The sequence below is a fragment of the Dermacentor silvarum genome, chromosome 2 (assembly GCF_013339745.2).
Source record: "Dermacentor silvarum isolate Dsil-2018 chromosome 2, BIME_Dsil_1.4, whole genome shotgun sequence".
NCBI classification, from domain to species: Eukaryota; Metazoa; Arthropoda; class Arachnida; order Ixodida; family Ixodidae; genus Dermacentor; species Dermacentor silvarum.
Genome location: NC_051155.1, coordinates 166,126,911 through 166,143,101, shown reverse-complemented (window position 1 = coordinate 166,143,101; position 16,191 = coordinate 166,126,911). Strand labels below are relative to the sequence as shown.

The 16,191-nt window shown below is 44.7% G+C and overlaps 1 protein-coding gene across 1 annotated transcript in view; it reads left to right on the top strand.

Annotated features, from left to right (window-relative positions):
* The first annotated feature begins 1,354 nt into the window (after window positions 1-1,354).
* LOC119440540 (low-density lipoprotein receptor-related protein 1B) overlaps window positions 1,355-16,191 on the top strand; it is a 33,337-nt gene continuing 18,500 nt past the window's right edge. The window contains exons 1-6 of the mRNA XM_049662960.1: window positions 1,355-1,431; window positions 1,951-2,271; window positions 8,657-8,781; window positions 10,532-10,657; window positions 13,291-13,524; window positions 15,452-15,632. Of these exons, the coding sequence (XP_049518917.1) occupies window positions 1,355-1,431; window positions 1,951-2,271; window positions 8,657-8,781; window positions 10,532-10,657; window positions 13,291-13,524; window positions 15,452-15,632 (1,064 nt within the window). The remainder of the gene's footprint in view (window positions 1,432-1,950; window positions 2,272-8,656; window positions 8,782-10,531; window positions 10,658-13,290; window positions 13,525-15,451; window positions 15,633-16,191) is intronic.

Sequence of the window (16,191 nt, the reverse complement as noted above, 5' to 3'; positions counted from 1 at the left end):
GATACGGGGCAACTCCTTGGTGTCGTCATCATCACCATCTCAGCGTGTGCGGCTCCCATCTCCAGAGTCTCTATGGCAACATCTATTGCCTTTGTTGATGGTTGGTGGTTATTTTGTGTTTCTTCATACCCCCAAGGAAGTTTTGAAAGCGTGAGATATATTGTGGCAAAGGCATGTTACTATAGAATGACTTCTGTTGATCGTAGATTGCCTGGGGTTTGAACGTCTTACAGCGCTAGAAAAATGAAAACACAGCAGAAGACAACAAAGGGGCACTAATCCTTGCTGTGTCTTCTCCTTGCCTGATTTCTTGCCGTGTGTCTGTTTTCTAGCACTGTAAATATGTGGGACTATTCTAACCAGTAAGCCCAGCTTTCCGCCTTAACTACTGCCTGAGTTTTATTTGTGATTTTTGCAGTACTATATAGGAACAGGGGTAGGCTATGGTAGGTGGGAAAAGACTGTGTGGCACGAACGTGCATATGTGAGACTCTAGTGAGAGTGCACAGTCGCCTCTGCCGAGTAATTTCGTGCTCTTCCTGCAGAATAGAAGGGGCTTGTGCCAACATCATTGTCAAGCTTTTGATTTTGGTAGTTTTGTGGCTGTAAACAAGCTGCACACTTGTAAACAAAGTGGGGAATGGACAGAGTTAATGTATGGGTGTAGGCAAAGAGCAGATGCGTAAACTGGCTTCTGCTTGTTTTCGCGATCTGCTACCTTCAATGATAACCATGGAAAGAAAACTTTCTAAACTTTCCTCAAGCTGTTTATCTTGACTTTTGACTCAGCATGTGTATGCAGAATTTGTCCCTACTGTATAGTGTTATGAATACAGACTTATTCATGCACTTAAGGCCTATAGACATTCCATCTCTCTTTTTTTATTCAGATATTCCTGTGCAGTTTGTCTGTAGAAACCTTGTTTGTACATGCACCATAGGGTCTTTTAGCTCGATTTTGAACTTTGTTTATTGTCTATGTCTTCTTTTTTTTTTTTTCGCACATCGTATTCTTACCAGAATACATCTACTGGGTGGATTCAGAAGGGGGAGCATCACACGAATTCACAGAGACATGACTGGACGAGAGACTGTTATCAGTGTCTTGATGCCATTGAAGGACTTGCAATTGACTGGGTAGCAGGAATCATTCCATGCATTTTCTGTTTGCTAGTCGAGCATAAATGAGGTTGAAGGTTGGGGCAGTGGTTTGTTTCTTCGTTGCACAAATAACTATGAACACTGTAAATATGTTGAAATGATGCCAAGTGTTAGTCATGCAAATTTTCCTCCTTTGTAGGCAACATGTACTGGATTGACCCTTCGTACGATGTCATCGAAGTGTCGCGGCTCAATGGATCCGGCCGATATGTTCTCCTTTCTGGTAACATGGATAGCACCTCGGGCCATTGTTGTGCATCCGTACAAAGGGTAAGTTGTTGCTTGTTTGCTGCACCATGTTCTCTTGGTGGATATTAGTGAAGGAACAACACCTGGGTGTATTAACCTCATGTAAATTCTTTTTAAGGCTTTGACTTTCTCTGATGACTTGAAAAGCTGTAGTTGTCGAATTAGTAAAGAGTTTGAACTGGTCTCCCTCTTTGACAAGTGCACAGCCATGATCAGTATTTACAGTGGCACAGAATATTGTTGGAAACCTTGGCATGAAAGATGCCACAGCCATGATTAGCGATGATCAGTAATTTACAGTGGCACAGAAATATTTTTGGAAACTTTGCATGAGAAGATAACCTTTTATGTGAGAGAGCTTGTATATTTATACGAAACTCTGGCAACATATTTGTGAGCATTATCAAGAAATCTAGCCAATCTTGGTAAAAAAGTGACCAGGATCATGACAGCAAGTAAATGTTTGTTACTTTACTTGCTGCCAGCATTGTTAAGGCTTTGGTTTTCATTTTGCCTTTTCTTTGTTTTGCAACCACACAGTTACAACATCTTTTGGAGTGATTGGGGTGTACCACCAAAGATAGAACGGGCAGCTCTGGATGGCTCAAACCGAATTGTCCTGGTCAATGCGTCAGTACAGCTAGTGAATGACCTGGCCATTGACTTTGAAGAAGACAAACTCTACTGGTGTGACTCGCGCACCGACACAATTGAGAGGATCAACTTGGATGGCACGGGACGTGAGACTGTCTTCCCAACACCTTCGGGAAAAGAGGAGGAAGACATAGAGGACTCACATCGTCCTCTCCAGAACCCTTTCTCGCTTGCAGTTCATGGCAGTTATGTCTACTGGGCTGACACGTAAGTCTCTAAGGGCATTAGACATTTCTTATCATTACAGTAAAACCTCGTTAATTTGACCCTTGTTAATTCGAAAAATCGGATAATTCGGACTCGTCCTCTGGTCCCAGCCAGTGTAGGCATTATTCAATGCAACCAAACTCTCGTTAATTTGGACATATTTGGCTGCACATCGGTTGATTCGGAAAACTTTCGGAGATAGGCGAGCAAGGAGCGCCGCAAATGTGCGACGCAAAAGAGTAAAAACGGTGCTAGAGTCCATTTGAAACGAAGCAGCAGAGTCCACAACGCCATAGTCATCAGTGGAAATCGTATGTGAATGACAGTCACGCCGGAACGTTTCATGCCCATTTGTGGCTTTATTCGTGCGTTTACCGCCGCGCATAGCACCGCGTTGAGCGTGGGCTTTCATAATTACATAGACGCCATCCATGATTGCGTTGATAGCGGCCGCGGTTTCTTCTGCAGCGGTTGCGGCAGACAGTAGTTTCGTGTTGACTCGTTACGTGCGTTGGCCGCGTGCCTGAAAAACTGCGGTCACCATCTATGGTCGCATCGATAGCTACCGCGGTTTGCTGCTACAGTTGATAGCTACCGCAGTTGTTGCAGCGAACGGTAGTTTCGGTCTGACTCGGTGCGTGCGTGAGCCGCATGCCTTCAGCACCGCAAAGTCACCGTTCATAATCACGTCGACAGCGGCCGTGGTTTCTTCTGCAGCGGTTGCCGCAAACAGTTATTTCTTTTAAACTCGGTGCAAAGCTCTTGAGGATGAAGAGCATCGGCTACATCGCAGATGGACGGATGATCTGTTGGCAATCAGCTCACTGGCAACAAAATAATCAGGATGTGCGCATGCTAGTGCAAACTGTGTCGCAAAGGAACCACAGCCGTGCTGCGAAAGAAGTTGTGAGGTCTCGATCGCCGCGGCGAGAGCAAATAAGTCACGAGATTATGGCAATTGCAGCTTCCACGGTGCTTTTGTGCAAAATAACAATAGGATTTGCTCATTCATTCACTAAATAAAAACGTGGTGATGTAGTAAGCATTTAGTTATTGTTTTCTGGATACCCTCGATAATTCGACATTCAGTTAATTTTGCCATTTTCTTCAGTCCCATGAAATCCGAATTAATGAGGTTTTACTGTACTTATTTCATTGAGAAAAATGCTTACTTGCTTGTAAGAATGTTGCAAGCTCAAATCAGATTTTAATTTCATGTACTCTTTATAGGAGTTTTTGGAAGCACATTTATAGCGAGCAGCTGTCTCAGCTATACATGCCACTGATTCTGCCCGCTTACTTTTCGTGCCTCAATATGTCTCCCTCTTGCCCTTATTGTACAGCCATCACTCCTTGTTTGCCAAGCCATGGTGCATGAAGCAGTCATCAAACAGCAAGAGATGAAAGAAGTTGAGCAATACTGACAGCCATTTTCATTTCATGTTACATGAAATTTCTCTATTTTATTGTGAGAACCTTTAGAACCTTTAGGTAACTTGGGCCATGTTCTTGAACAATAACTTTCAGCAGTTCTCTAGGCATTTGCGAATGTGGATTTTTATTTCGAAGCAAATTCAAAGTGAATGTAGTGCTTAGTACAAATATTTTCGAATCTAATATTAAATAGATGTTGTGAAGAGAAATGGCTGCTAACTCATATGCATAGGAACTATGTACTGCGTATTAAAATTAATGATTTATTCTGTGGAAGAATGAGACCAAAATTTAGAACTCGTTAGGAGGAGGAGGAAAAACATTTATTAAGAGAAAAAAAAAAAAACTAAGCTGGCGCCTTCCTGCTTGTGCTGGGAGGTGCCTTCAGTCCATGGCTCCTGCGGCTCTTGCTGTCTCGCAGGCCCGCCGCACCAGCGCACCAGTTGTTGCTGGTCACGAGGGTCCAAGCTAGTCAGCCGGGCACCCCTACTGCTTGGGTGTGGGGTTGGGTATATGCGGGGCTACCTGTATTTTGAGGCACACCCATGTGGTTTGATATAGGGAAGCGTAGTCATTACAAAGGGGGCATTTGTACGAGTACAGTGCAGGGTGTATTGCGTGCTTAAATGGGGGTATGTGTTGGTTTGTAATTGTCGCCATGCTACTGCGTCTTCACGGGAGAGGGTCTTGTGTGGGGGTGGGTATTGTCGTCTGTTCAATCTGTGGTGTTGTAATATGGCGTTGCATTGTAAAGGTACGGGCTCCATAGATGCGGCCGTATCCCTCTCTTGTGGCGCCCGGGTGGCATGAGCTCGGGCTACAGTGTGCGCACGCTGATTTCCACGGAGGGACTCGTGTCCTGGAGTCCATACTGTTTCAACGTCGGGTAATTCAGAGGCTTGTTTAACTAAATGTCAAAGCTACAAAGAGGTTAATGAATAGCAAACATGGTGCACGTAGGAAGTTTATAAGAACACATAAGTAAAACAATGCACAAATGAAAAATGTAGATTATTGCAATGACTAGACAAAGCGTAAACAGAATATAGTGGCATACCTATGCTTTTATTCTGATTAGACATCTCAGACTTATTAGATGTATCGGTGTACATACTGTGACTGAAGACAGCACGTGCACACGTGTACCTATAAGGAATGCATACTTGGCCTCATTACAGTGCCCCTTTCCACTCTTTGTATGCTTTACTGCAAGTCATATTTGCTTTACTGCATAACACAACTGTATTGCAGCAAAGTTGAATATAGAAAACCAATCATTTAGGGGGGTGCGAATAGTGTATTTTGAGACTGAATTGAAAATGAATCGAATAGCACAAGAAACAAATCGAATTGATTATCGAATAGTTTTCGAATAATAAACAGCCATTATCACACTTTATGTAAAAAAATGTTCGCTTCCTAGTATTCTTAAAGTTTCTGTAATTACATACTACGTTATGAAGTGTTGTTTCTTAAAAGCACAAGTGGAGCATTGGGAGCAAACAGGTAGTTTCTTTGCATGCGCAGAACTCTTCCGAGAGTGCGAATGATAGCTGTATAGCCTGTAAAATATGGCTACCTAAGCGATGTAGCCTGCTCCACTACGCAAGTTCACATGTTTTTTGTCTATACTATGCCTGTGGGGGTGAAAATTTACCGTATTTTTGCTCAATCTTTATGTTTATTTGGACGCAGTTGATGCTTTGAAATATTCTAAAAGCATTCGAAAAACAATCCCATTTACGTCTAGTGAGTGCTCGATTTGAAGACCAAATCGAATAGGTCACTGTTCAATTCAGTATTTGAAATTTTCTAATATTTATGTACGATATATCTAAGAAATTTCATACATTCTTCAAATGATAACTGTCACCTCATTCGGATTTTGAGGAGGCCAAAACTGAGCATGCAGGTGCGATGTTCGCAGGGTCTGCTGAGTTCTCCAAATACACGCCTACTCCTTTAGGAAAGTGCATTTTAAGGAAATCAAACTTGTCGCGCACACCCCTGCTAAGCTCTTTCAACGACCACTGATGAAGCGCAGTGCAGAGAATTCAAGGCTGCAGCCTGATAGAATATTTGGAGATTTATTTGTGAGAACGCACATGTTGGACAAACAATGAATGACAACTTCAATAAACGGGTTGAACAAGGCTTCCAAAGAAAGAATACATGCCACAAACTTTACGGATGCATACGTACAGACATACCATATACAGTGGAATCTCGATGATACGATTACGGCTTATACGAATTTCCGGATGATACAAATTTTTCTGAGGTGCCGGCCGAGCCCCATTACTTTGAAACGTGCTAGAGAACGGTTGTTACGAATCGATTTTCGACCCGCGTCGGTTGATACGAATAAACGCCGCCCCACCGACGGCCGCGAAAGAGAACAGCGCGCAGTCACTCACGTTTTCCCTTTCTCTTTTGGTGCGCCGGACAGCGCGGAAGCCGCGACTGGGCGCGAGGAGTTTAAGCGGTGGCGCTTTTGTTGCTTTTGTGCTTTTCTTTTTGTCTCTTCGCTCACTGCGGCGGCCGCGCTTCCCCACGCGCTACCGCCGCAGCAAGCGAAGGTTCGTGCGGTCCATCGCTTCAACGGAAACTGAGCGGCGTAAGCACAGTGCATATAAAGGTCAGAGCCGTGTGGAGATCGCTTTCAAGATACGGTGCGTGCGACAACACTGACAGCCGGCACAGGCGCAAAGTACAAGAACGCATTTGTTGGCAGAGTAGGAGCCGCCCCCCCCCCCCCCTTCCCCCACTCCCTCCCTCCCGCGCTACCTTCCCGCTTTGCTCCTTTCGCGTGGGGAGATTTCGTCGCCAGTTACCCTTGCGCTCGGTTGCAAGATACGCATTTGGCGCCCCAGCACAGCGTCGCCCCCCCCCCCCCCCCCCTCCCTCCCTCCCTTCCATACCTCCAGGGCCTTTCACGCAACGGAAGTCGCGTTTGCTCTTCACTGCGTTTGCTGTCCGTGAAGGTGCGCGTCCTTTCACTCGCACATACGGCTTCGCCGTGACGACTTTATCGATCGCCCTTGGACTCGTGCTCCACGTCTCATGCTCCTCCTCCGCATCGCATTCGTTGATCTCCTCTCCCATCGGTGGGCGCACCTCGTGCTCGCTACCGCCCTTGTTGGCGAGATTTTCCTGCGGAAGCCGCAATTTTGTCTCACGTGGCTGCACTGTAAGCGGTATGCGTATACATGGAGTTCTATGGGAGGGTAAACGGGAGTCGGAAAAGGCCGCGTTGTAGCCAGTTCTGCACTATAAACGGTTACGTTATAAGTGGTCTATACTGTAAATGCTTTTTACGTACGTGTACCTGAGTGAGTTCACCTCTCCACTCTTTAATTTAGCTAGTTTTAATTGTGTTTCGATGATACGAATTTCGGCTAATGCGAATTTTTTTCGTGACCCCGTGAGATTTGTATCATCGAGATTCCACTGTACGCACATAAACCATATTAAAGCAATGCACAAAATTAAAAACCCACACTTTTCCTTCAACTTAGGATCATATAGACAAGATTTATTTTATATATATACTGGACGGTGCGCCATCATGTCAAACAAAACGTGGCCTGATTTCACTCCCAATTTCACAACCAATTTTCACTACGGTCATTCCATGTGGCCAAGGCGGTTTGGGCCGTACCATAATAAAACGCACATTTCAAACTTCACAAGTGATAGGTTAATAATTTAAATCGTGTTTTTCTAGGAACAGGCTTACACTGACATTTGTTATCGTCTTGCTTTTTGTGGGCTTGGATAGGGGCAAGGAAAAAGGGAGAGAACGAGAGACATCCTAAAGTCATGGCACTGAGACGTACTCCTGCAAGGGCTCTCGACATAGAAAAAGCACCGACAAAGAGAGTCTCAGAAGTCACCAGCTTCCAGAAAATTATGTTTCATGGCAAAAACAGGAAACAGACGGCGACGACCGTGATTTTTTTTTTTTTTTTTGGTAACCGGCTATTCGGCCCCCACACGTACGGGAGCCTACATTTCATTTCTATTTTAAATTTTTTTTAAGGCCTTTTAGCCTTGTTCACAAGCCTGAACAAGGCTCCCGTGTGGGGGCTTAAATGACAGGGAAAAAAATGTTCGCCTTGGTCGGCGTTTGTTTCCTGTTTTCGCCATGATTAATCTCGATCAGACGTGATTTCGTCAAATCCTCGACTTCATGTTTGTGAACAAGGCTTCCGTGTGGGGGCAAAAAAAGTCAGTTCGAAAAACATCATGAGCCATTCCACTCAGTGAAGGTGGATGACTACCAGTGAAGCTGTTTAGCACACGGCACAGAGGTGAGACAGAATGGGGAGGCCACGTATAGTCAGATCCGATCGTAGCGGATCTTAGCTGTTGTATCTACCAGTGACATGTCGACCGAGTACATCTACGGCGGTCCTTGCTCGGGGGCGGCGGCAGTGCCTATTGCGCTTGGACCCTTTCTGCACCATCACCAGGATCGGCTCACATTTTTCCACATGCACAGAAAAAATGCGCGGAAGCCTAGCCATTAACAGCTCCGATGTAAAAAAATTTTCACCTTGGTCGGCGTCTGTTTGCTGTTTTCGCCATGATTACTCTCAACCAGACGAGATTTTGTCAGACCCTCGACTTCAAAATTTTGATTCGTTTGTTGAAGGAAGGGAGCACCCTTTAAGTAGTCAAAGAAGTTGCTAGCCTCACTGGTGGTAGGAGGGAAGAAGAGGGGGGGTGGGGGGGGGGGATCATAACAGCTTTGAGTGTGGGGGCATGCCCCCACTGGTTTAGAACCTGTGGGGGCGACTGCCCCCACTGCCCTCCCAGTTCCGGAGCCCCTGGTCCTCAAAACAATTGTTCAAGACACAGTCTTTGGTTAACTCAATAATTTTTTTACTTCAAGTTCCATTGACAAAGGCTATGTCTGTGCAACAGAGCTTTTTCTGTACTCTCACAGCCATCGTGAAGATGGATCTATTTTCCGTGTCAAAAAGCACGACCCAGGCCTTGAGGAAATGCTGGTGAACCACTTGACAGATTCAATCAAGGATCTGCAAGTTTTCCACACACGACCGAAGCAAGGTGAGTTGTATTATTTGTCTCAAACTCCAACTTTTACTCATCGAGAGTGCCTACAGTGTTGTAAACACCATGGCATATTATGTTTGCATTGTTAGTATCTGTGCTAGTTAGTGTGCGCAAGTGAGGTTCTGGAGTGCATAATGTGCACTCCAGAACCTCATTGATGTGTTTTCATTTAACTCAATTTCTTGGTATTTATGTTGGTGACCTCACAGATGGCTTGCGGGGAATGTTATACTCATGGAGCATTGAGATACATATTGACATGACAGGTAAACATCACAAAGATGAAACAACAGGACAATGTGCCAACTAACCACAATTTCTATTTATTGTCCGTAAGATACACGTGTATATATGGTAAAAAAGACAAAGTATAGTTAAACCTCAATACAGTAGAACTCTGCTGTTATGTTCCCAGGTGCTGCGTTTCCTTGGCTGTTACGTCGTTTTCGGAGCTCCCATAGGATCCAATGCATTTGTAACCTCACTGTTCCCACATCATGCGTTGCGAACAGACACCCCACGCCGGCCCAAGCGGTCATGTTAACTTTTCATGTCGCTTGGCTTGGGGGCTTGACGGTGGGATAGGCCGCCCAAAGTGCCGGAGGCGACACCTATGGCGTATTTTTTTTTTACGCCAGCAAAAGCATGGCCTTTGAGATCCGTATTTGCTATCTAAAGATGGTGTCTATGACGCGTTGGGGCCCTAAAATTAGTTTTGGCACATAGATGTTCCGTGTAATGTCGAAAGGCGATAACGCCGTCGCCGCACGCCGTGTGCTGTATGTGTGAGTGAAAGCTTGCGAGGAGAGCTGACGACCACGGCTAAATTTCGTGCGTGCAAGAAAGAAAAGCTGATAGTGTCGCTTGCAGGGGACAACGCTATCATGAAAAGCGCCGGCAGCAAAGAGCAAATGCTTTGTCTGCCTCTCGCTTCAACGTGTCTCTGAAACTCGACATTATGCAACCTCCAGTACTAAGCACATCGAAAGACGTTGCGCGTGATGCCTTGCCAACTTGATCTTGGCATGTCCAATCATTGCACATGTGGCAGATTACCTCTAAAACAGGCCATGCTGGCTGCTTATGCACTCATCCGCGCTGACAGTTGTGCACAGTTACAGCCAAAGCCGCACTTAAAAACGTGATGTGCGCCAACTTGCTCTCCGCTTGCCCCCCTTTGCACGCGCTTGATTGCGTTAACTCAAGCTCACTCCCCTCCCCCTTTCTCTTTGCTCGTGCTGGAAGACAGCGCTCATCAAGCCACCATCCTTCTTGGCTCACCTTTGCACGCTTTCGCTTGCACCCAAAGCATACAGCGTGCAGGGCACAATAGGATCTTATCGCACTTGGATATTATACGAATGCTTCGGGGGTCACAGCGCATGATTTGAGAGGTGTGTTCGCAAGCAGCCGCTTGTAATTCAACTACTTGACCATCTGCATCCTAAGAAGTTTCCATTTATTGGTTCAATGTTCCTTCTCAACAGCAGTGAAATTTCGTTATATCGAAATCGTGTATAAACACACTTCGTGATATTTAGGTTCTAAATACACGGTGTTCTATGGACAAGAAGTTATAAAAGGTAAATATTTCATTATATAGAGAATTTTGTTATATTAAAGTTTTAATTTTAGAGGTTTAATTCTTTAAGGAACTGGCACCAGCCTGTGATGGATACATACACTTGCTGAAAAAAAGTGAGCCAAGCACATGACAAATGTTTTTCTGTCGTCTTGCTTGCAGAGACAAACAACCCATGCAGTGTGGGCAATGGAGGGTGCCAGGAGCTGTGCCTGTACAAGGGAGACAATGGCCACACCTGTGCTTGCTCCCATGGCCGAGTGGCTCCTGATGGACGAACTTGCCAAGGTATGTTTCATCAAATTGAGCTGCACACCGACTCTGGTCTTCAATTCTACAGTGTGTAGGGATAAGGGGGGATGCCACGGCGCTCTGTGCCTCGGCACACTTAGCCCCGCGGTTGGCGCATGCCTGCGCATCAACCGCGGTCCGGTACAAGCTCGAGGAAAACAATAGACGACAACTACGTGTACACTCGGACAGCATTTATTACGACTGCAACTAACACTTCGAGCAGGCCAGCTAGCTATAATTGACATCGCTGAGGGTTCCCTCGAATGCTTTGTTGTAGTTAACAATTTATCAATAAAAAAGTTACATTGCATGTGAAAGTGCACAGACTCAACGGGGTAAATTTTGGCTACCTTTCATGCACAAAAATGCGACAAATATGTGAAAATGCTATTAAATCTGTGATGTCACACTGGTACTGTGTCTTGCATGCAAAATTTAAATGGGGAGGTTCAACCTTCATTTTATTAGCTAGTAATAAACTTTCTCAGCAAGTAATCAACCTTTTCACATCAAAGAATTTCACATAGTTTTCGGAAGGCATACTCTACTATGGTACTCTTTTTCTTGGTATCCCTTCTGAGCTTGACTTTTCTGAATGATATCATCATTTGAGTTTGTTGTGACATTCTAAATGGTTTTGCATCTTTCAGAAAGCCTGCCTTTTATATTTGTAGGATGTTTTTGTCCACCTTTACTGCCACAAGGAATTTTTAGCAGTACATATTTTTCTATCTACATTTAGGTGTCATTAGTTAACTTTCCACATTATTTTGAGCTAAGCTGTTTGCTGAGAGCATAGGCAGCATTAATGTCTATTGGTTAAAGAATGTTTTAGCAGACCTAGCCTAAGATGTTTCACTGCCAACAAACAATTAATCTGCGATTTATATCTTATATAGTAGAACCTTGTTGATACGATCCTGTTGCATAAGATTTCCAAGCGGCATCATTCGCAATCCAGAACACAAAAAATGACCCCACACAGTTATGCTTCTTTTTTTACCAGTTCATACGTTCCCAGAAAACGCGATCTTTCAGCACTAATGTTCAGTACATCACCAAACTGCGATTGTATGATACGTTTTTGGGCTGCTAAATCCCATACAAAGAAGAAAATGCGCAAGGTGCGTGCCATCGAGAACTGTAGCTGCCTACCGCAGCAGCTTCACCACAATACTCGTGCGCCCGTCTCACGTGAAAACACCAGCGGGCACTCAGTTTCTTATTCCGGTACCAGCAAATCACCTCCCGGGTCATCACAATCTGCATTCACAGCTATTGCCGCCAACTGTATTGTAATAAGCGTTGTCACCTATCTGTTTCACAGGATGTGGTGGCATTGGAAGCGTACTGCAAACTTTTAATTGGCGATAATCCGAATGCGCCATCATTCCATGATGCAGGTTGCGGTCATATTATACGTTTCCCGGCCGCTAGATCCCATGTAAACAAAAAAGGTGCGAGGTGCATGCGATCGATAACAGTAGCTGTCCGCCACATCAGCTTCCCCACAATACTCGCCCGCTCGTCTCACATGAAAACAGCGCGCACTCAGTTTCTTGTACTGGTACCAGCAAATCTTCTCCCGGGTCGTCACATGCCACATTCACAGCTATCACTGCCAATCCTATTGCGAGAAGCATCTTCACCTATCTGTTTTACAGCGTGTGGGGCGTAGTGCCGATGGAAGTGCTCTGCACACTTTTAGTAGGTGATAGCCCAAATGCGCCACTGTTGCAGGCGGCATGATGGGAGCGCCACGTTTCGCTCCGGCGACATCTGGCGTCACCTACCAGCTCAATTTCATTTCGGTTTCCCATCGCTGTCTTAAAACACTATGCAACAGGAAAACAACAAAGCGTGTCTCGGGCCGCAGAAGCCCAACCAGCTTGATTCGCATCGGTGTCTCGTGCGTCTTGTCACAATGATACGCATAACGTAGATGTCAACTACAGTTGAGTCTCTCACATCTTTTAGTTACTTCGGATCGTACGTTTTTTCGGTTAGTGCATTCTTTCTGAACATGTGAACGAGGTTCTTCTATATAAATTTTTATTTTTTGTAATTCTTTGTTTCTAAGTAGATTCTGCACCTGCTCTAAAAAAGTGTTAATAACTATCATTTACCTTAAGTACTTGCTAGATACGCATAAGTGTATGCAAAAAAAAAGAGGGTAAAATTATGGCCTAATTAAGAAAGCCTTCACAGATTAAATGTGTATAGATTGCCGCTATATTAAATTGACATTGTGTTGCATCAGGTTTCTCTGTCTGCACTTAACTTTCACTGTGATATAACATGGTTTCAAACTACCTAATAGTAGTTATTCGTTTGAATAACAGTGTAATAAAAGAAATTTCAATGAACTTGTAGACCTTGAGTAACATCTCATCTGAGCTGCATGGTCATAATTATCCAGCAAAAGGATAAAGTGCTTGCTCTTCTGTAGTTCTTCTGGTTTGCAGACTGATTTCTTTAGTGACCACATATTTTGAACAGAGGTGATTTATTCGAGATTCCGAAGGCAGAAAGGTGCACACTATGTAATTGTTTCCACACGAACGTGAGCTTTCTCTAGTGTTGTGGACAGTCTTACCTATGCCTTGTTTTTTCTTTTTTTTATGCAGATTACGAAGCCTTTGTCATGTTCTCGAGGGTGCGCACTATAGACAGCATTCACATGATGGACGAGACGAATCTGAATGCACCATTTCCAAGTATCTCCAGTTCGGAGTTTATGCGCAACATCATTGGCCTTGCCTTTGACTACTCTGAGCGCCGCATCTTCTACTCAGACATCCAGCGGGGTAGCATCAACAGCGTTCACTTCAATGGCTCTGGCCACACCGTTCTTGTACAAAGTAAGCTGACTTCACCTGATTTTTTGCCACTTGTGAGCTCGCTTTGCCTGCACGTGGTTTCCTTTCCTCTTGTAAGTTGAGGTCGATGCAAGTGTGTTTTCAAACTAAACATATTAAGCAGCCCAAACAACTGAATGCATGACTTACTGACCCCAAGGGCTCAAATCGCCACAGGCACGTCCTGAATAGCTCTAAAGGCCTGCCAGTACACTTATGAGACATATCGGTGCTTGTACTATGATAGGAGATGGCGGGTTCACGCGTGTATAAGAATACATACCGTGTCTCGTGACCATTGCCCCTTCCCATTCTTGGTATGCTTCACCGCAATACTTCGCGTGTGCTTCACCGCGTAACAATGCCGTACTGAGGCAAAGCTGACTTTTGAGAACCGGCATTCTGCTACGGGACGTGCTTTCCGAGCTTTGAAGCCGTTGGCAAGGATCACAAAGGTGGAGTTGGCGTCATTGCTAACAGCGGTGAATTGTTTCAATGAAAAACACGATGCCGAACAGCAAGAAGATTGGTAGCGTATGTCGGAGTACCTAGTTCTAGCGTTGCCGCGGTGGTGGCTACAGCTGCCAGTGGATCTGCGTACGAGAGCACCGGGTCGAGATGGCTATATAATCAAAATGGCGGCGGTGGTGGCTTCGATTAATGCCGTTTCGGACCTGCGGTCACTACAAGAAGTCTGGAAAATCGGACGGTGGAGGTTTTTTGCGTCTGAAATTTATGAGGGACGTGGCAGTACCGCGAAAGCGTCCGATTTATCGGGCAAGTCCTGAAAATCAGTCGTTGACTGTACTTGACATTCTGGTGCTGCATGTTGTGTGTTGTAGCTCCAAAAGTGAGCATCTGTGAATAAGTCATGCTTGTTTTAATGAAAGGGTTAATGTGTAAGGGAAAGAGCAGACTCCATTTTTACGCGCAAGCGTAGATGCCCCGTTCGTCAAACCGGCGAGATTGTTTGTCACTGCGAAGGAAGCAAACGCTAGAGGAGGAAGGTGCCTGGAGGTGGAGAAGAGAATTGCCGCGTTCGCACCCTTTTTGTTTGTGCTTCGACGCCGCAGTGCTCGCTGTGCATGTTCGCGGTGTCTCTTCTTTGCTTGTGTAGCAATATGCACTTTCCCTGTGACACACAAGGCGTTGCACCGTTGAGATCAATGTAGTGTCTGCGACCACGTTCACACCCTTTCCGTTTCTACTTCAACGCTGCGGTGCTTGCAGTTCATGTTCACGGCGTCCATACATTTGTGTATAACCTGCGTTTACGTCACTGTAACTTTTGTCTTTCTGTCCGTGCTTCATTAGGGCCTGCCTTCGCACATTGGAAGTGTAAATCTCTTTGTTTACTTTATTTATTTAATTATTAATTACTTATACTTTTATCCTCCTGCTTTTCTCTCTTCATACAAGGCTAGAGGAGGACATGTGCTCTTTACTGGGAACTGTTTGAATTGTCAAACATTGCTCTTGTGAAACGGGTTATTATATTACTAAAAATATCTGGGATATAACTATCATTTTTAAGTGTAAATCTATAAACTGGCAACTAGGATGAAACGTAAACATACTAGTGAAGTTGTGCTCTGTATACAACCTGTACTTGGGCAGTTGGTTTAAGTTATCTGCGAAATTAAGCTTGGTAAAGATATCAGGATTCCAGTGCACTTGTATGTCTCTTGCAAATTGTGGTAGAGAAAAAGGGTTGTTGTATGCAGATCTTGTCCTGTTTACATAGAAATACTTAGTTGACACTTTTGTTCGTATTTAATATAACATTTTCTGTGAGTGTGGAAAGTAAGGGGCACATCATTTGTGATCTAGTTATGGTTCCAGCTACCTCTTTCCAAAGGAGTGGCCCGTGAACAATTGTGGCAGGCATCAGTCAGTCACGATGCTGCTCTGGGGCACATTGCTTTTCCAGAGCAAGGCTCAGTTGAAGGACTTGCGTATGAGCCTGTGAACAATGAACTCTACTGGACCAGCCACAGGGATGCCTCTGTCGGCCGAGTCAGCCTGTCCGACCCCACTGCCCTTCCTGAAAAGATTGTCAAGCTTGGCACTGAAGACAAGCCTCGAGGCATTGTCGTCAGCAGCTGCATCAAGTGAGCTGCTCTGTCATGCCAGCCATGTTAGTTAGTGACCTCATTACTGCCTCTGAGCAACTTCAACTTTTTGTTTCCGATAGTGAATAGAAGCCATTTTAACTGTCCTTGCATTTACTTTTCATTCATTGATCTGACCAAGAAAAGTATCTCTTCCAGGTTTTGCGACCTGGCGGCATTAAAAACAATCAGAGGCAGCAGAAATTTTATTTACTGAAAAAGTATTAAAGGGACCGAAAAGAAATTTTTATGGCACCAGGTTTTTTAGTGCAAAGGAAAGCTTACTGGTAGGAGTGTCCAATCATACACAGTGGTAACGCGGAAAATGCCATGGAACATTTTTTTTAATCAGAATTTTTTGATCTACATTGAGGATGTTGTGCTCAAGAAACATGCTGGAAGCAGTGATAGGTGAATGCAATAGCGATTATACGCCAGCATTGGTGGAAGCTGATGACAAGTGCGGCTCTAGCTGTAAGAAAGTAATATTTTGTTTATCAAGCCGATGTTCCTGTGGTTCATGTTTTAGGAAGCGTTGAATTATTTTTACAGTAATAGG